Source organism: Agelaius phoeniceus, chromosome 8 (assembly GCF_051311805.1).
Source record: "Agelaius phoeniceus isolate bAgePho1 chromosome 8, bAgePho1.hap1, whole genome shotgun sequence".
NCBI lineage: Eukaryota > Metazoa > Chordata > Aves > Passeriformes > Icteridae > Agelaius > Agelaius phoeniceus.
This window is the reverse complement of record NC_135272.1, coordinates 11,076,265-11,093,571: the sequence shown is the minus strand read 5'-3', so window position 1 is coordinate 11,093,571 and position 17,307 is coordinate 11,076,265. Positions and strand designations below refer to the sequence as shown.

At 44.5% G+C, this 17,307-nt stretch overlaps 1 protein-coding gene across 8 annotated transcripts in view; it reads left to right on the top strand.

Annotated features, from left to right (window-relative positions):
• Positions 1-17,307, top strand: part of RASAL2 (RAS protein activator like 2) — a 164,911-nt gene that overhangs the window by 67,183 nt on the left and 80,421 nt on the right. For all 8 annotated transcript variants that reach the window (XM_077181999.1, XM_077182000.1, XM_054638350.2 and 5 more), the window contains exon 2: positions 14,474-14,601. In XM_077181999.1, the coding sequence (XP_077038114.1) occupies positions 14,474-14,601 (128 nt within the window). The remainder of the gene's footprint in view (positions 1-14,473; positions 14,602-17,307) is intronic.

Sequence of the window (17,307 nt, the reverse complement as noted above, 5' to 3'; positions counted from 1 at the left end):
CTGCTGTGGGGTCTGTCCATACCCAACACAGCTCTGCTAATGCTGTTGTCCCCCTCCTCACACAGACACTGCTGTGGCTGCTGTGTTCACTGCTTTAGCTGTGCTAACAAGGTATTTTCAGCTGCTGGACCCACAGCAGCAGGGTGGATGCTGCCACCAAACCTGCCTAAGGAGCTCATTATAGTGGCAGTTCCTTAGCTCCTGCTTGGATATATTCTAAAAGGGAAAGACTTCTTTCCAGAAAATCTATTTTCCCTTCTTCATTGTGGAGTTTCTTTTGAGTTTTCTGTGAATGCCTCATGCCTATAAAGAGAAGTGAATGTCCTTAAATATAATTGTAAAATGCATTGTTATTTTTTCTGGGGGGAATGATATGTGTAGAACAGGAGTTTTGAGTTACTTTGACAAAAGACATGAATGGCTCAAACGTACTAATTGAAAAATTTCTGTTTGCACAGGAACCAAAGCAATTTATTGGGTGCATATGTAGCATCTTGTAGAGCCAGCAGCCACCAAATGCAGGAGCTTGGCTGTGCTGTGCAGCATATGTACCCAGACTTCTGACACCTTCCTACTGTTACTGTGGAAACTATCATTTCCAACACAGCCCTGAAACAGGGGGGCTTTATCTGCAAAAGGGGACAAGGTCTGCAGTTGAGAAAGAAATACTCCTGTGCCGTGTGAAGCCAGCTGGGGCACTAACTGTGCTGGATTTGCATGGTTGTGCTTGATGTGGAATTGCATGTTCAAATGGATGCTGATGTGCTCATTGTAATTTCAATGGTAAAAATCCAGGTGGGTGTGTTGTAAATGCAGTGAGACATATGGACCTAAGGAGACCTATCCTGAGAAGTGGAAATTAGGGAATGCAAGGGAAAGAAATAACATCCTTGGAGAGTCAGACATTTCTGAATTATCAGGTATGCAGAAGGGAGAAAGTGACAGCAGAGAGGCTCATCAGACTCCCTCCCTGCCCCCAACAGGCCCAGCCTGAATTAAAAACACATACAGCAATCTCACTCTGAATAACTTCTGCATGGCTATATAATTTCAAAGAGAAATGCTTTCAGGGTGATGATAGGTTTTGTCTACATCTGTAATGTCTCATTTGTCTTTGGATACCCAACAGCCTTCGCTTTGTTTATTCAGAGCTAAGCAAACATGAAGCTGAATGTGCTTTCCAATGATCAATGTAAATCAACGTGAAAAATGGAAATCATTATAAAACATACACACACATATATATTTAGTGAGGTTTGCTAGATTGATTGCTCCTAAACCTAGAGCTTGGCTGTTCTTACGTGCAGAGAATTCACAAAGAGACAGCCATAGCCCAGGGATAGTGAAGTGTGGTCACTGATGGATAAAATAAAATTCATGTCTGTTTGCATTTTAATGGATTTTAATCACATGAGAGTTTGGGGGGAAAAAAATAGATTTTTTTCTTTTCTTTTCATCATCATGTCTGATTGCTTCAGGGCTAAAAAAATGGTCCCAGGTACTGAGGTACCGTTTTCAGTTCTTGTGCTATTGTTAAAAAAGGCTTTTGCAAAGACAAGGGATGTGCACAATCATCATTAGTCACTGAGAGCAGGACAAATATACCAGACTGTCGATGTGGCAAGGAAAGCAGAGCTGGAAGTTTTTGGCAAAGTAGTGAGGGGGAAATGAGCAAGAAGCCATGGATGGTTTCTATCACCAGAGATTTACAAAAATAAGCTTGACATCCATCAAGGGTTGGGGGGTAGGGTACCATCCAGCTCTAACCATGTGGAAGCAGCACCATCTGTCTCTGGCAAACCAAAACTCTTGAAGAAAGGGAGTTGCTCCTTAGTCTTTCACTCTTTGGGGCTGCCTCTCATCTGTTTGCCATTCCTGCTCTCTGTGACATGATCTTCATACGTATTTTCAACGTTCTTGCTTTGTGCTGCTGGCAGGGACCAGCTCTGCCCAGTTCACCACTCCTTCCTGCTGGCCCTGCTGCTGCTGCTGCCTCATTCCTGCTCTTCAGCTGCTTGTTTCCTCTGGAACCCCATCCCTCCAATTCCATATTGGGTGAGATTCATCCCTCAACCCCCAGAAATAATTTTTTGTTCAGGAGCGCCATTACTTAGGCAGCTAAGCCAGTAATGTGCTAATACTGTCACTAAAAAAAATAAGCAAAAAAGGGAAGAAAAAAAAAAGAGGAGCAGAATTTGTCAAAAATGCCAAGCTGTTTTATGAAGGACACAAAATAGAGAAGCTGAAGCTTTTTGCCCCGGATTTTCTTTTGTTATGTCACTAAGTGGGATGTTTGTGTTTGTTTATAGTCTGATTTCTTGTGTGTTTTGAAATCTCATTGTACTCAGTGGTGGAAAGTTGGCTGCTTAAGTAAAGGCATGTTAAGGACAGCTCCCTACAGTAGCTGGAAGGAAATGCTTCTCAAATGCATTGTCCAAGTTGGTTCTAGTTAATAGTCTCCTGGGTATGTGAACTTTCCTTGGCTCCTCCACCCATCTTTTGGCAGCAAACAGAATTCTTAGCATTTCAATTTAAAAATAAAATAATTAATAAAAATCTGTGCTGCCCTTCTAAATTGTTTCCCCATAGGAGTGAAATGTAATTCAGTTATAACTCATTAAATCACTTGTGTGGGTTGATTATTCCTACTGGGGAGGGGATCCCCACAAAACAGCAACATGCAGCAAATCTCTTCAAAATATTGTAATTATTGTGTTTCTATAAAAATTCCCTTCTCACTTTCCTCCAGTCTGGTTGGGTTCACTGTTATGAGATGCAATTGCTCAGTAGGACTGCTAATTAGATGTTACCAGGCCTGTTTCTGCAAGGTTGTGACCTATAAATTTCTCTTTAGCATTGCTGTAGGACAGGCATTTTCTCTCCACTGGTTATTATTTATCCTTGTTGAGTTTGTGTTCTCGTTCTAGGATTTTGGAGAGGAGTACCTTTCAGATAAAAGGGGCTTGGATTTGCCCTGGGAGCTTTGTGCTGTCAGTTTGCAAAACATTCAGAAGGGAGGACAGTTGGGGAGAAGTGCGTGTTTGTGCTTAGGCATTAGATGTAAACATAAATTAAAATATAATTTAAAATACAAATTTTTAGGTATAAAAATCCATCTTGAAAATACAAATCAGCTAAAAAGCAGTGTAATGAAGAACAAAAGCTTTGGTCTTCATGAGCTTTATATTTTACAAGTTTTGAGGAACAGAGCAGGAGTAAGGAGGAAGAAAGTGAGAAGGTGAGGGCTCAAGGATAATGAGTGTTTGGGGTGAGGATGTGGCCTTTGTTCATCACAGCCTGAGCTACTGAAAGGAGAAGGAAACATTAAGTAGAGGGAAAACCCAGCTGAAGAATACCTGAAATTCTGCACCCTACCTCCAGATCCTTTTAATTAGCCAGCCCATGCTCAAAGGATACATTAATCATGCTGCTTGGGGTTTGCCAAAAGCGTGGGGAGCCTGCTCCTCCTGTTCAGGTGCTACCTCAGGAGCCTGGAGCTCAGCATGGCAAAAATGTCCCAACCAGGCTGGTCTGCAGGAAACATCCTTCCCCTGGCACAGGGTTAGCTGAGCACTTGCAGTTCTCTGCCTGGCACTGTTACTTCTTCCTGTGTTGCCTCTTACTTTCCCAGCTGGCTTCCCATAGCACAGAATCCCAAAGGGGTTTGGGTTGGATGGGATCTTAAAGATCCTCCACTTCCAACCCTCTGCCCTGGGCAAGGACATCTTCCTCTAGACTGGATTGCTCCAAGCCCTGCCCAGCCTGGTTTTTGAAACTTCCACACAGCTTCTCTGGGCAATATCACGCAGAGTAAGCAAGAAGAAAGAAATCACCCACTGTATTCTGAAATTTTGGAACAAAATGAAGCTTGGTTTGCCAATCCTGACGCTGTGTGGTAATGAGGAGAGCAAAGCACTCTGAGTCAGGGTGTTCCTGAGCCCTGATGCCAGCCTGCAGCTCAGTGTCCTGCTTTGACCATCTTGGTGGTGACCTCCTTATGCTGAACCAAAAGGGATTTTTCTCCCCAAGCCAGTTTCCCTCCCTAAACCAGGTGCAGTAGCTGGGTTAAATTACACAGGGAAACCAACCTCACATAACCTCTAACTGAAGGTTAAAGGGTAGAGCTGATGAAAGAGGTACTACAGGTCATTGCCATACTGCATTAAATGTGGGGTTCAGGTTATTTGCCACAAGACATCTCTTTGCATAAATGTAAATGTGGCTCAGGATCCCCATTGCACTTTTATAAGATCCAGTCTCCTTCCTCTATAAAGTTTTGTGCCATTCTCAGTAATGATGAAAAAAGTCCCATCTTTTGAGTATTAATGTTGATTTACTGAGATACAGGAAGGCTTTTCAGATGTTAATGAGGAAAATGGAATGAGGAGCATTCTGGTGCTTTTGCTTCTAAGTAGGTCAAATCAACAAATTCGTGTGTAATAACCTGGTGGTTCCAGGTCCTTTTGAAAACATTTTGAAGATGCCAGAAGGAAGCAGAGTGGGTCTGTCTAAATAGCAAGGGGAGTACTGCAGGGCTTCTTGTACATGATATTTGAACCCCTTGAGGGGGTCCCTTAGTCATTTGTTTTAAGTGGTTAAAATACAAAAGCTAACTTTAGCCTATATGCCTGAATGACCTGCAAAATATGCAAAACATGCACATTATTGCAGCAGATTTTAGTGTCCTATGAACTCTTCCTTTGACAAGGGAAATAAACTTCCTTCTATGAGACAGCAGCAGTGCTCACAAGTCCTCTTTCCCCCATAGTCTTTTAAAGCAAGAAAAAGCCCAAACCCAAAAAAAGGCACCTAATAGCTTGTGTGTCTACCCAGAAACAGTCAAGAAACATTCAGTCTGAAAATAGCTAAAATTGTACGTCAGCAACTGACTGTGCAGTGGTGGCAGGGTGAGCAAGTGTTTAAAGCATCATGTGAGACCTTCATGGGTTTTTTGTAATATGTTGTTCTTTATTTCTCCCTTATTCTTTCTTGTCATGAACACCACCACACACAGGGAGGGTTGGTTTGAGATAACATAGGGTGTGTTTCTCTAGAGGTGAGTTTCAGAGCTGGGGAGTTCAGCCATCCTGCCATTGCTCTGAGAAATGAATTTTATAGGGTGACATCAGTGGCAATGAAAATATCTGCTTTGTGGAAATAAAGCCAAAGGTGAAAGCTTCTAAAAGAGACAGCCTGCATGATGTAGTTCAGGCTGCAAGGAAAGACAGCCTGCTTGCTTTTCAGTTGTTCATCTGGAGCTGGTTGTGGGCTCTGTCTCATCACTGCTCCCTTTCTGTGGCTCTTTCTTGTCTCTGCAGAAATGCTTCCCTACCTCTGCCCTTCCCATACCTCCCTCCTTGACAGGAAAAAGCAGAAGGGTCCTGCTCTTTTGAAAGTGGTCTGTGACAGATGAATGCCATCTGGCTGATGCCTTCTTGGCAAGGGTGGGGGGTAAAGCAGTCTGTGAACTTTGGTGTTTTTGTGATTTGGTGCTTTTGCCAAGCTCTGTGCACCCCTTTTGCCACGCATCTTTAATTGTGACCCCTGGTACACTGGTACATTTTTGTGTGTGTGCACCAAAAATGTGTGCAGGAACTGAGCAGCTTTTGCTTTTAAATTGTTTGTTGGGTTTTTTTTTTTTGCACAGCTGCCTTGGACCAAGGTCCTTTTAAAGTTCAGGACATTTTTTCTTTTGTCTTCTTCCTGCACTGCTGCAAAAAATAAAGAATGAAGAGAGAACAGCCCACTCTGGATGCCTGGTGCTGAAGAGGCTGTGAGATGGAGATTAGGGGTTGGTGAGAGCAAGCACTGCAGAGGACAGAGCAAGGTGAAGGGCATAGAGCTGGATAAGAAAAGGACCATGCATAAATTAGGAGGAAAAACTGCAGACTTTTTTTTTTCCTCCCACGAATAATTAACTTTTCTGCTATTCGCCATTTTCTGCTTTCTAAACCTCTCATGAAAGCCTCTCCTTGCTTTAGGGAGAAGTGTCACTTGAGAACCTTCTCAGAACTTGGCAGCTATGTAATAGGGGCATGTAATCTTTTATAATCCTCTCTACAGGTTTGTAATAACCATTTCTGTTTTGAGATTCCAAAGTGTTTTGTAGGCCAAGTGGGAATTTAACTGTGAGAGAAAAATGTACTTAATATTCAGGAGCAAAGATGAGTGGTCCTGGGCAGGGAACGAGACCTGAATAAGAAGGAAAGGAAGGGTCACAGCCATGGCTTCAAGCAACTGCAGGTTATTTGAAATCTTAGTTATCCTGGGAACCAAATTGGTTTTTTACAGGGACAGCAGCTTCTGTTGCGGTGATGTCATGAGATTGACGAGGCCGCACAAAGAGCCCCTTGTTCGCGGGCGCGCGGGGAGGCCGGGCCGAGCGCAGGGCGCACCTGCGTGCTTTGTACGGTCCCCACCTTGGCTGGGCTGTCATTTCTGGTTCCACTTGTTGAGCCACCAACTGCTCACCGATTGCCTGATTGGAAGCTGCTGGCACTGATCCATCTGAGAAGGTGCTGATGTCTCCTGACAGGCACATCTTGCACGCTGTGTCCCCTGAGCCGGGCTGGGCACAGCCCAGGAGGACGGGGACAGAGAGCAAGGCGAGGATCAGTTACCCTCTGTAAGTTTAACATTGAGCAATCGGCTATGCAGCAAGTAAGGAGCTTAGAGGAGCTCAGTAGTGCTCAAGCTAATTGGTAGCTTTAAACTGCTATTAAGAGCTCCCACACCTTTTGCTCAAAGAAGCTGCTCGATGACAGCAAGCTGGTGCAACTTTCTGCTTTCTAGTCAGAATTACCCTGTGAGCTTTATGCCTAATTTTTGCCTCTGCCATTAGCTCCTTAGCTCTCATTTTTTAGGACTTTGCAAGAAAGCTTGAGACTGTTGGCACACTCAGCATCTGCTCACTAAACTAGTCGTAAGATTTTAAGACTTGCGGTTTCTTTTTTGGAACAGCTCCATAATTTTTCCTTTTGAAAATAAAATCTCGGTGCAACTGCTCGCACGGTTGTGGCCTAACTGAATTTGTGCTCTGGAGCTTCTGCAGAGCCCTTGGGTACCAGGGAACACTGAGGCCTTTGAGGAAACGTCAGGGTGGCAAATGTGTGAGCACAGGCCTTGGGAAAGGTTTGGGTTTGGAATTGCGTGTGTTACGGGGAGGTGAGAAGGGAAATCTTGGCTGATCTCTGCCGTAGTCTCAGCCCTGCTGTGAAATCTCCCGAGCTGGAGATAGGCACAGTGGTGACGTTGCAAGAACAGGGCAGATGTATGGACTTGGGCCCAGGGGAAGTTGGCAGAGCTGTCTGGGAGCTCAGCTGCAGCAGGGAGGCTGCTGTACCTTGCTCGCCGCCGGCCGACTCTTGCACAAACAAGTCAGATCTCTCCTAGGGAAGGAATTGAAGGGGTGGGAATGATGTCAGCCAGAGATCCCGTCCTGCTGGGAGATGCCAGGCTTGTTGAACAGTAGCATTCTGTATTTTGTCTCCTGCTGGTTGCAGAGGAGACAGCCCTTGGCTGCTAAGGCATTCGCTCATCTGATGGTTTATTCCTCCCCACTTAAAAATTGCTCCTGACATGTTTTCTTAGTGCAAAAATTTAAGAATCTGGCTGGCAGCTCTGGTAGTGGACAAAACGTTGATTCTCACTCTTTGAGTTTTAAAGGTTAATCTTTCCTCTTGGTGTCAAGGTGAGACTGCTGCATGTGAGAAATTCTGAGCAGCAAGATGACCCTTCTCCCAGCCCATCACAGCTCTCAGCAAAGCTTCCCAGCAGCTGCTGGGGAAAAGCTATGCCTCTAGCTGAGGGCAGAAGAGACACACAGTCCTCATTCAGAGGAAGGGAAAATCTTTCAAACCTCACCTGTAAGGAGTGAACAGCAGATACCTTCAGACTTCCCATCTCTAAATTTTAAGAGATTCCTTCTCCCAGAGCTGACAAACTGATGGTAGGGAAATGGAAGCACACACAACAAGCACAAAAATTGCCAGAGTTGCATTTCTTTGAGGATATAGGACATGAAAATTGCACCTGACTGAACAGTTTTTACTTTAATCTCCCTGTGGCTCATGAGATTCTTCACTGGGAGAGTGGAAAACTGGTCTTAAGACTGTGTCTGATCACTGCCACTCAATAAAAGAGTAGTGGAAAGTTAATAGGTTAGATTGGCAAGATTGGCCTATGCTAGAAAAATTAAAGATCTTGTGAAGAACGTGTATTACAGTGCCAAATACATTGGAATCTGAGAAAGCCATGGCACTGGTCATGGCTTCTGCCAGCTTCTAAAATACTGTTTTCACCTACTTAAACCTTTTATGACTTTATTCTGTGCAGAATGGATTTTCCAGGTAGTGTTTTGGCTGTAAGCGCTTGGCGTGAGAGCTTCTGAGATCTCTGAAACCTGATGGTTTGACTAAGCCTTCTCTACCTCCTACCCAGGATATTAGATTTCCATCTAAGAATTTGGTTATCATTGCCTGCAGCTGCTGGAGGAGAGCAACTGGATTCAGCTGAATTGAGGGCTGCCCATTACATGTGGACTGAACTTTGTTGAGTGTGGCTATGATATGTAACGGGAAGAATTCACACCAGATACTTACCTCTGTAATAACATCCTACATGAATGGCATGCCTCTCATCCCAAAGGATCTGCTCACACTTTCTACACTTTAAATGCCACCTGCTGCACCAGGGATCTGTTGCTGACCACGAAAATGTAGGTACCTCTTAGCTGAAATGGAGCCATGCCACAGAGTGATTTAGAGGGGCAAGTGAGTGCTGCTGGATCTCACAGTAGCTATGAGAGGTTTCCTAGAAAGGAAGCCCACATTGTGCTTTGAAACAAAATGGCAAAATTAGTATAATGTGTGCAGGTCATATTTCTAAGTGTGTTGTGATTCAGAGAAAAAATTAACCAACCCTGAGAGCATCATGTTTCTCTGTAGCATGGCAGTCTGCATTGCTGCACCCAGTATGTGCTGAATTTTCCTAATATTTTACCATGAGCATTGTGTTTTCTGTGTTGGGGCAGTGTGGTGATTGTCTGTACAAACTTGGAGGAGGAGAGTCCCTTCCTCTTCCAGGTGAATTTGGGCATTGTGATAAGTTTCTCTTTGAGCAGTTTTTGATAGTGTTTGTCTGCACTGTTCTGGTCTTGGCTGGATCAGAAACCATTGCACGTGGCTGGGAGTTGGTTTGAGAAATAAGAAATGCAAACAAGGGCTCTGTATGGCAGCTTGAGAGAAAATAGGAGTTGCCTTGGTTGTGCTTTTTCTAGCAGCCCCTCAGTGGCTGACCTCTCTCCTCCTCTGCCCTGTGCAGATGTTGGGATGTTGCCCCTCTTGCAGCTGGGCCAGCATTGCTCCAATGCCTGTGCAGGTCTTCACCTTCAACAGCTGTCTGAACTGAGTGCACATACCCACCCAGCTGTGTGTCACAGAGCCACTGTTGCTGCTTCTTTTCACTCCCATTAGTGACTCCTTTTGCAGAAATCCTGCCTTGTTCCAAGATTTGAGGGAATGGAGCATGTTGAGACACTGTGTATTTCCTTTTCTGCCACATCTTGCACTTGAATCCCTTCATGAGCTTTGAGATGGTGGAAGTTCAGTGGAAGGACTTGTGGTTCTTACTTATCTTTGAAGCTTCCTGTCAGTAGTAAGGCTTGTTTCAACCTGCTTTATTAAGGTTGGAACTGATGGTTATTCAAACTGGACTGTGTGGTCATGCACAGCTGGGTAGGTTGGGGTTCTGACAGGCTCTCAGATGACAACACTTACCTAAAATGCTTTTCTCTCATCCTGTCTCTATGGCAAGTACATAAAACATTGTGGAAACATTGACATTGGGCAAGCAGACCTGTTGTCAAAAGGTGTTAGGGCTCCTACTAATCTCTCTTCAGGGGAAAAAAATTCCTCCCAGCATACAAACTTGGCCACCACATTAGTTACTCAGCTGCTTGGCAGCTCCTTGCTGGAAATACTAGGAACAGAATATGGACCCTAATAAAGTGGAGGAAAATTTGGCAAGTACTTCAGTTAGCCCTTGATTTCACCATAGGAATAGTGCAGTTCAGAAAAAGGAGCTCTGAGGCGTGCCAGGGGTGCTCTTGTCATCACTGGGATGGAGGGTTATTTCTGTGTTTTTATTGATGGTAAGTAGAGAGTGCTTTTTGGCAGAGACTGAAGGCATGAATTTGCCTTTAATGTAGTTTTGTTGGCTTGGTTTCTGGTAATTCTGTTCTTTTCACTGCTTTTCTGGTTGTAGGAGAGCTGTTGGGGACTTAATGACACTGAAGCACCCATTATCTCTGGGAAATAATTTTCTGATTCTGCCCATTGCCTGCTTTTTGGAAAATATTCTCCGCTCATGAACACATTTGGAATTTTAAGGAAAATAATTGTTGCATGTTTGCTATGGAAGCATTCAGAAATGTTCCCATCTGATAGGACTGCTCTGCTCCATAAATACTACTAAACTGCCATCATTTTCCTGGGATGTCTTTCCCTGTCTGTGGGGATTAGCTTGGCACTGGCTGCTGCTGCTTTCCACGTTTCCTTGCCCTGCACCACTCAACACTTCTGCTGTTGATATGTGATTATGGAATCACTGCCCCTCTATTTTTCCCCTTCTTTAAAAATAAGCCCTGTACTTCAAGAATAATAAGGTACAAGTTGTCATCTGACTGAAAGAAAGGGAGCTTTGTGGGTATTTATATCATGGCTAGTGGCATTTCAGAGCCCTGAGGAAAAACAACACAGTTTCCAGTCTTCAGCGATGTCGGATGTGGCAGGAGGCAGCGGCAGGGATGTACCAAAAAAGGGATTTTTTCCAAGCTGTTACTTAACTGATATTAGCATTTGAAGGCACATAAGGCCTGACCTTTAATCCTATGTGTAGACTTGCTGATCTGCTTACTTGAATGCCTCATTGTAGTGCTGCAGAATGAAGGGATTGCATCAGACCCAGAGAAATCTTCTGTCACCAGAACTTGCCTATTTAGGTGTGTGGCTGCATGAGCCCATCCCACACGTAACATCTGCAAACTCAGAGCTTTCAGATGCACCTCCCTGATCTCTTCTCTAGCTCCTGTCTGAAGGAGTGATCATTGCATTCATCAGTGAGTGATCATTCATCTCCAAAGCTCAAGCCTTGCTGTATGAGCTGACAGAGCGTTAAAAAGGACAATCCTGACCTGCAGTCTTTCCCAAAAGTTTCAGTGCTCCTCGTTACACATGGACTTCTTGCAATTCACTTCTGTAGTGATCCAAAGCATGGTGCTTAATTAGTTTTATGGGGCTTTAGTGGAAGAGGTCGGTGGGTTTTATTACATTCACGTGAAAAGCTGGAGCCAAGAACGTAAAATGAAAACCAAAGATGAAGAGCACCGGAAAGCAGAACAGGGTTTGTGAGGCGACCAAGCGTGTATGTGATACTGTGCAAAGTCCCAAAGAGTCTTCTGTCTAAACTGGTAACATACTTCAGAATAAATTTTGAAGTCACAGCTGTTGTGAGAGGCTCCAAAGATATCAGCCATGCAGGAGGGAGAGCCGAGAAATAATTTAAATAGGTGGGACTGAGGCACCAAAGCTACACTGGGGTCCTCATTGCTGTGAGTTTTCTGGGAAATGAAGTTTATAGGGTGACATCAGTGACAATAAAAATACCTGCTTTCTGGAAATAAAGCCAAAGGTGAAAGATTCTAAAAGAGACAGCCTGCATGATGTAGTTCAGGCTGCAAGGAAAGGCAGCCTGTTTGGTTTCAGTTGTTCATCTGGAGCTTGTTGTGGGCACTGTCTCATCACCTGCTCCCTTCCTGTGGCTCTTTCTTGTCTCTGCAGAAATGCTTCCACATCCGTGGAGTTTGCAATGTGCTCACAGCATCAGACTGAAGTTATGGTGTCCCATGCTCTGGAAAAACAGCTTGCTGAAGAGAGGCTTGCAGGGGTGCTGGGCTGTGCCCCAACTTGTGTTCAAAAGGACCCCAATGCAAACACAAAATGGTACCACTGTGGTGTTCCCTAGGGGTGACTGACAGCTCCAGACACAGCATGGCATGGCATGTCACTCTGCCAGCAGCCTGTGGAAAGCTGTTCTGACGTAGCCAACCCACTTGGCAACACAGCCATGGCTGGCTCACAGTGCCTGATGACTCAGTTAAGTCCTGGAGTTGTTATTGCAGTGGAAGAAGTCGTTCTGTTCTTTAATTCCTTTTGTGCAGCCCATGGATCTGTTGGATGGTATCCTGCCAAGGCCTGTAGTTAGAAGAAATTATAACACAAAGATCTTTTGGGGCTGGGCAAGTCGTGACTGTAAATTCTGCGTTGGAGCTGATGGCCCAGGAGGGTTTTCTTCTGCCATCACAAGGTTTACCAGCAGTTCCAAATGCAGTTCCTTGGTTAGTGCTCAGTGCAGCAGCTGGAGGCACTCTCACTGCCAGCCCACCCACATCAGCAGGACAGGGCACACATGCCTTCATCCTTTTCTCCCCCTGCAGATTTATCATGTGCTTTTCTTACCCAGGAGACCAGATCCCCAAAGCTCTCATCTTCCCATTTCTGTTGCACTCTTATACCAGGAGCTCATGGCTTCATCCTTCTCCTCTACTCTCTGTCAGGTTTGTCATGCTAGGAAGGGGTAAGGCTCATGTGCTGCTTGGGAAGCCAAGGTCAAAGCAGGAGCAGCAGTGGTTTTGTTTTGCATCTGGTTTGGTTTTTGGTTGGACACCATGATAAATGTGAGTTGCAGTTATGCCAAAAATCTACCTGGAGGGCTCATGTCTGTAAAATGGACTAATACATAACTTGTGGGTGAGTCTGTTGTGCTGCAGGGGTTTGCACAAATACACTTTTGCTTCAGAGAGCTTATGGTGGTTTCTCTTCATTATCTTTATGTTTAAATAGAGTTTTGGACAATTTTGAGCCACACAGCATTTGTTGTCACTCTCACAAACTGAGTTGTATCAGAAGAAACAGTGTGTCATCTGAGTCTTCATCTCAGCTTCTTCCCTGAATGATTTTACCTGACATTAAGGGCACAAAGGTGCCGTTCTTTGTTATTCAGAGCAGCAGGAGCCATGCAGCCCTCTCCTTTTTCTTGCTTAAAGGTTGCCTGTTCCAAGCACTTTCCTGAATGATCACAAAATCCTGATGCAATGTGAGGTTGAGCAAGGCACTGAAAGGCATCTCCCAAGTCTGACACATCCCTCGCAGTGCAGAGGCAGAGCTGCAGGAAGAGAGCATGAAGATGCTGCAGCGTTTTTGATAAAGAGGGGGCACAAGCAGGGTTTGCAAGGAGGGAAGTGAGTTGGGGGGGTTCCTGAGGCCAGGTTTAACGCTGGCCTTTGGGCTGGCTGTCCCTGGAAGGTGCTGGGTGATTGAGGATTCGCTGGCCTCTAGTGGTGACGCTGGGGAGAAGCTACGAGAAGCAGCCGTGTTCTGGCTGTGCGTGCTGCTGGGTGCGCTAAAAGGCAAGGTAGTACTGCAAAACATTTCGGGTTTGAACGCTCACTTTGCTCCTCAAACAGTTAAAGGACATCCTGGGCTCCTGTGCAGGAAGTCCCTTGATTTTTGCAGTGTCTGTTTTAGACCCTTGGGACCTGAGGGATCTACATCCATTGGGAATGGATGATTTTTAGATCATTGCAAGTAAATTGTATAGAACTAGAATGTGAAATAAAAATGAAGCCTAATCTTATAAAGCAATCAGAACCTTATATCAAAACTTTGTAAAGAGATGAATCATAGAATCCTAGAAGGGTTTGGGTTGGAAGGGACCTTGTTAGTAGTGACAGGCACAATGTCCTATGGAGCTCAATCATGAGAAACTTATGGGAAATAGATTTTAAAATAAATTTTAATAGATCAGGACTGGGAACCAAACAAGTTGGGTTATGGTTTGGTTTGTGGTGTTTGGGGTTTTTTTCAAGTATGAGTTTTTGTCGCTATAGTGTCTGTGGCTAAATGAAAATGCACAATTTCATCAAGCAGTTCCCCACCAAAAGGTGCTAGTAAGCCCTTCTCAATTAAATGCTCATCCCTTTGAATTTTTCTTTCCCTTCTTCAATCATCCCTTCCTTGATCCCTGTCTTCCTTCCTATATCTCTCTATCCTTAGTCTCAAATAATCCACTTTATTAAGATTTAGAGTACATTCAGGGCTGTACTCCTTTGAACCATGGTTTTGAGAAGGGAGTGGAAGGAAGATGAAGTTTTCATAAGAGCTCTTGGTCTTTTCAATATATTTCAGCCTTTGACAAAGACGTTCATATTCATCCCTGGTATTGCTATTTTTGTAAGTCATGCTATAAGTAAATAAACATTAGTAGCACATGGGTGCCTCCCAGGATTCCCATTTCACCTTTTAAAATGCTGAAACAGGCCCTACTCAGCACAGAGTACAGTTTTTGGTTCAGAGCTGTGAAAGCAAAGAAGGTGTTAATGCCACGTGCTAACAAGGTGGTGGTTTTCTGTTCCCAGATGTGAAAGGACCACCCACCCACAGACTGTCCTGTGGCCAGTCCCCCTACACCGAGATGACAACATGGGAGAGGAAATACTGCATCCTGACAGACAGCCAGCTGGTGCTGCTCAACAGGGAGAAGGAGGTGAGACAAGATCACTTTGGGGCCCTTTGGGAACAGGGGGGAAATGATGCCTCTGGTTTTGGCTTTTGTATTTTTCAGATTCTGTTTAGTGTGTGGGTCTGGGCTTCATATGAGGGGATGGTGAGCTCTGCACAGAGCAGGGAGACAAAACAATTCCTGCTCTCACTGGGCACCAAGGACAAATGATCCAAATCTCAGGCCCAAGAGCACAAACAACATGGGCTGAAGAGAGAAAAACAAGAGGGATGACATTTCATGGGCTGGAGCTGTAAATAGACAATTAGCTCCAATATGCAAATGGACCAGAACTTATCAAAGTTTTATAAGTTTAAATGGATGACCTGGGACCAGTTGTCCATTTTGTGGCCATTTTGGGTTGTGCTGCCCAAGGTGGATCCATTGAGGCCTCTTAATAAATCTCTACTTTATTCTTTAGCTCTGTCTAGTCTCTGCTCTAGGTCAGCCTTCAGAAGGCATCAGCCTTTATTGGTAAAAGGAGAAGGCAGCTTTCTTCTTCTCCCCTTTACTTCACTCACAAATCCTTTGAAACACATGCAATGGGGAAAAGGGAATTTAAAAAGAAATTCTTTACTGCCAGAGAGATGAGACACTGGAACAGGCTGCCCAGGGAGGTTGTGGATGCCCCATCCTTGTAGGTGTTCAAGGCCAAGTTGGATAAGGCCTTGAGCAACCTGATTTAGTGGGAGGTGTCCCTGCCCATGGCAGGGGGTTGGAACAGGTGATCTTCAAGGTCCCTTCCAGCCCCTTCCCATTCTATGAAAAGGGGAGCTAAGCTCTCCTGTGTGTGAGTGGGGTTATAATGCAGCTGGCCCAGGTGCTGGTGGCACAGAAGAGGTGACAGCAGCCAAAGTGCAAACCCCCTCCTGGAGTTCTGAAGCCTGTGTTTGTCTGCCACTGTGTCTTCCTGTGTTAGCACTTCTTTTAATGGTGGTTAAAGCCACCACAGGTGTGTAAAGCTGCCTCTGTATGGCAGTGCAGGCATAAAGGTAGAGAAAAGTGAAGGCTTTTTATCCATGACTTTTAGTCTAATGCCATAGTTTCCTATATTTGGTGATGACCCCAATTTTTGTGTTTTTTCTTGATTATTTTGAAGCTTTTTTGTATGGCTGTTACAGCCTGACAGTGAGACCTGTTTCTGGTGTGGAACAAAATATTAGTCAGCTGTGCTCAGGTTTATTTGCAATGAAATATTGCCTTGCATAGGGAGAGTGGGAGGAAATGGTTTAGAGAAGGACTTGAGTTATTAGAAGGGAACAGCATTAATGCTGATGTGTGGGAGAGGTGATCAAAAGCAGGCAAAATGGAAGGCCCATTTAATGGTATTTATTTACTATGTAATTCCTTTTCTAGTCTGACAGGACTGACACCCGAGGAATTGAAGTGTACACTGAAGAAACTTAAGGAGATGTGAGAATCATTTCTAAAACAGTGCTGTTCCAGCATGGCTGGACCAAAAGGATGCATCTCATTAAGAATTGTAATTGAAACAACACTGGTTCATATCACAAATAGCTACCTGAAAGTGATAATCATGCATTTAGAGCTCTTATTTCCCCTACCACAGACAGCTGAAAGCATTTTGCTGGGGGTAAGATGAGTCCTTTGACTAGATCCTGAGGAGTAAATGTGGGAAGTCCAATGGATCACATTATATTCTATGGTTAAATACACTGGTTTTTGTCAGAAGCTGAGGAAATTCAAGATAGGCTATAGAGCACCTGAGGTTTAAGAGTAGCAATAAGCCCCAAAAAAGTAAGCAGTAGTGTAAATTCTTGCAGTGCTCTTTCAAAGGAATCTTCCTGCACTACCACAATGAGAAATATCTTATTTTGGGAAATGCTGCATGCAGATGGGCCAAGCAGACATGCCTTTGGTGCAGGTGTGACTCCACATGCTGATAATGGGATTTGTTTCAGAAGCCTGTAGCTGGAGTCAGATTTGCCATTCTGATTTTCAAGTAATTTGTGGCTACTGTGAAATGAAAGGAAAAAAGGATCTCCTTGCAGAGCCATGAGTGTTCAGTAGGAAAATCAGAGGTTGGTTTAGTCTGGCTTCTGAGTCTGGACACACAGTCTCTTACAGAAACACACAACATGTAGAGCTGCCAGTTAGGAGAGAGACACAGGGCTGGTGCTCTGGATTTACACTTTCTTCTAATTTTTCTGAACTAGGAGTATCCCTTTGCAGCCTTCCTGAGAAAGAGGAGGGGAGGCAATGCAGTTAAATTTTTCTTGGCAAGTCATTCAGAGTTGAAAGAGGCTCCATGAAATGTGATCTAGAAACAGGAGTGCACAAAGGCCTAAGGCAGCAGTGGGGTGAGATGCTTGTTAAGAGCATGATGATGGAAAAGTCTGTATAAGGGGAATCATAAAAGGATCCTGGGTGGGACCACTGGTGCAGGGAGCCTAAGCAAAGACCAGGTGAACAAAGAAGAGGGAGGTTACTTTAAGAAAAAAATGAGGATTATGTTCAGAGTAAAATTATTGGAAAGGTGATGCTGGAGGAAGTGTTTGGTTGACTCAAACCAGGCAATAGGGAACAGAAGCAGGAGAGATTCCTGCTCTGAACACAGTCTGCTGAGGAGAATCCTAGAAACCATGTTCAGGACAGAGGGACACCCACCAGTGGGGGAAGAAGGAAGAGGTGGCAAGAGCAGAGTGCCCTTGCAGCCCAGAGGGGAGTGAT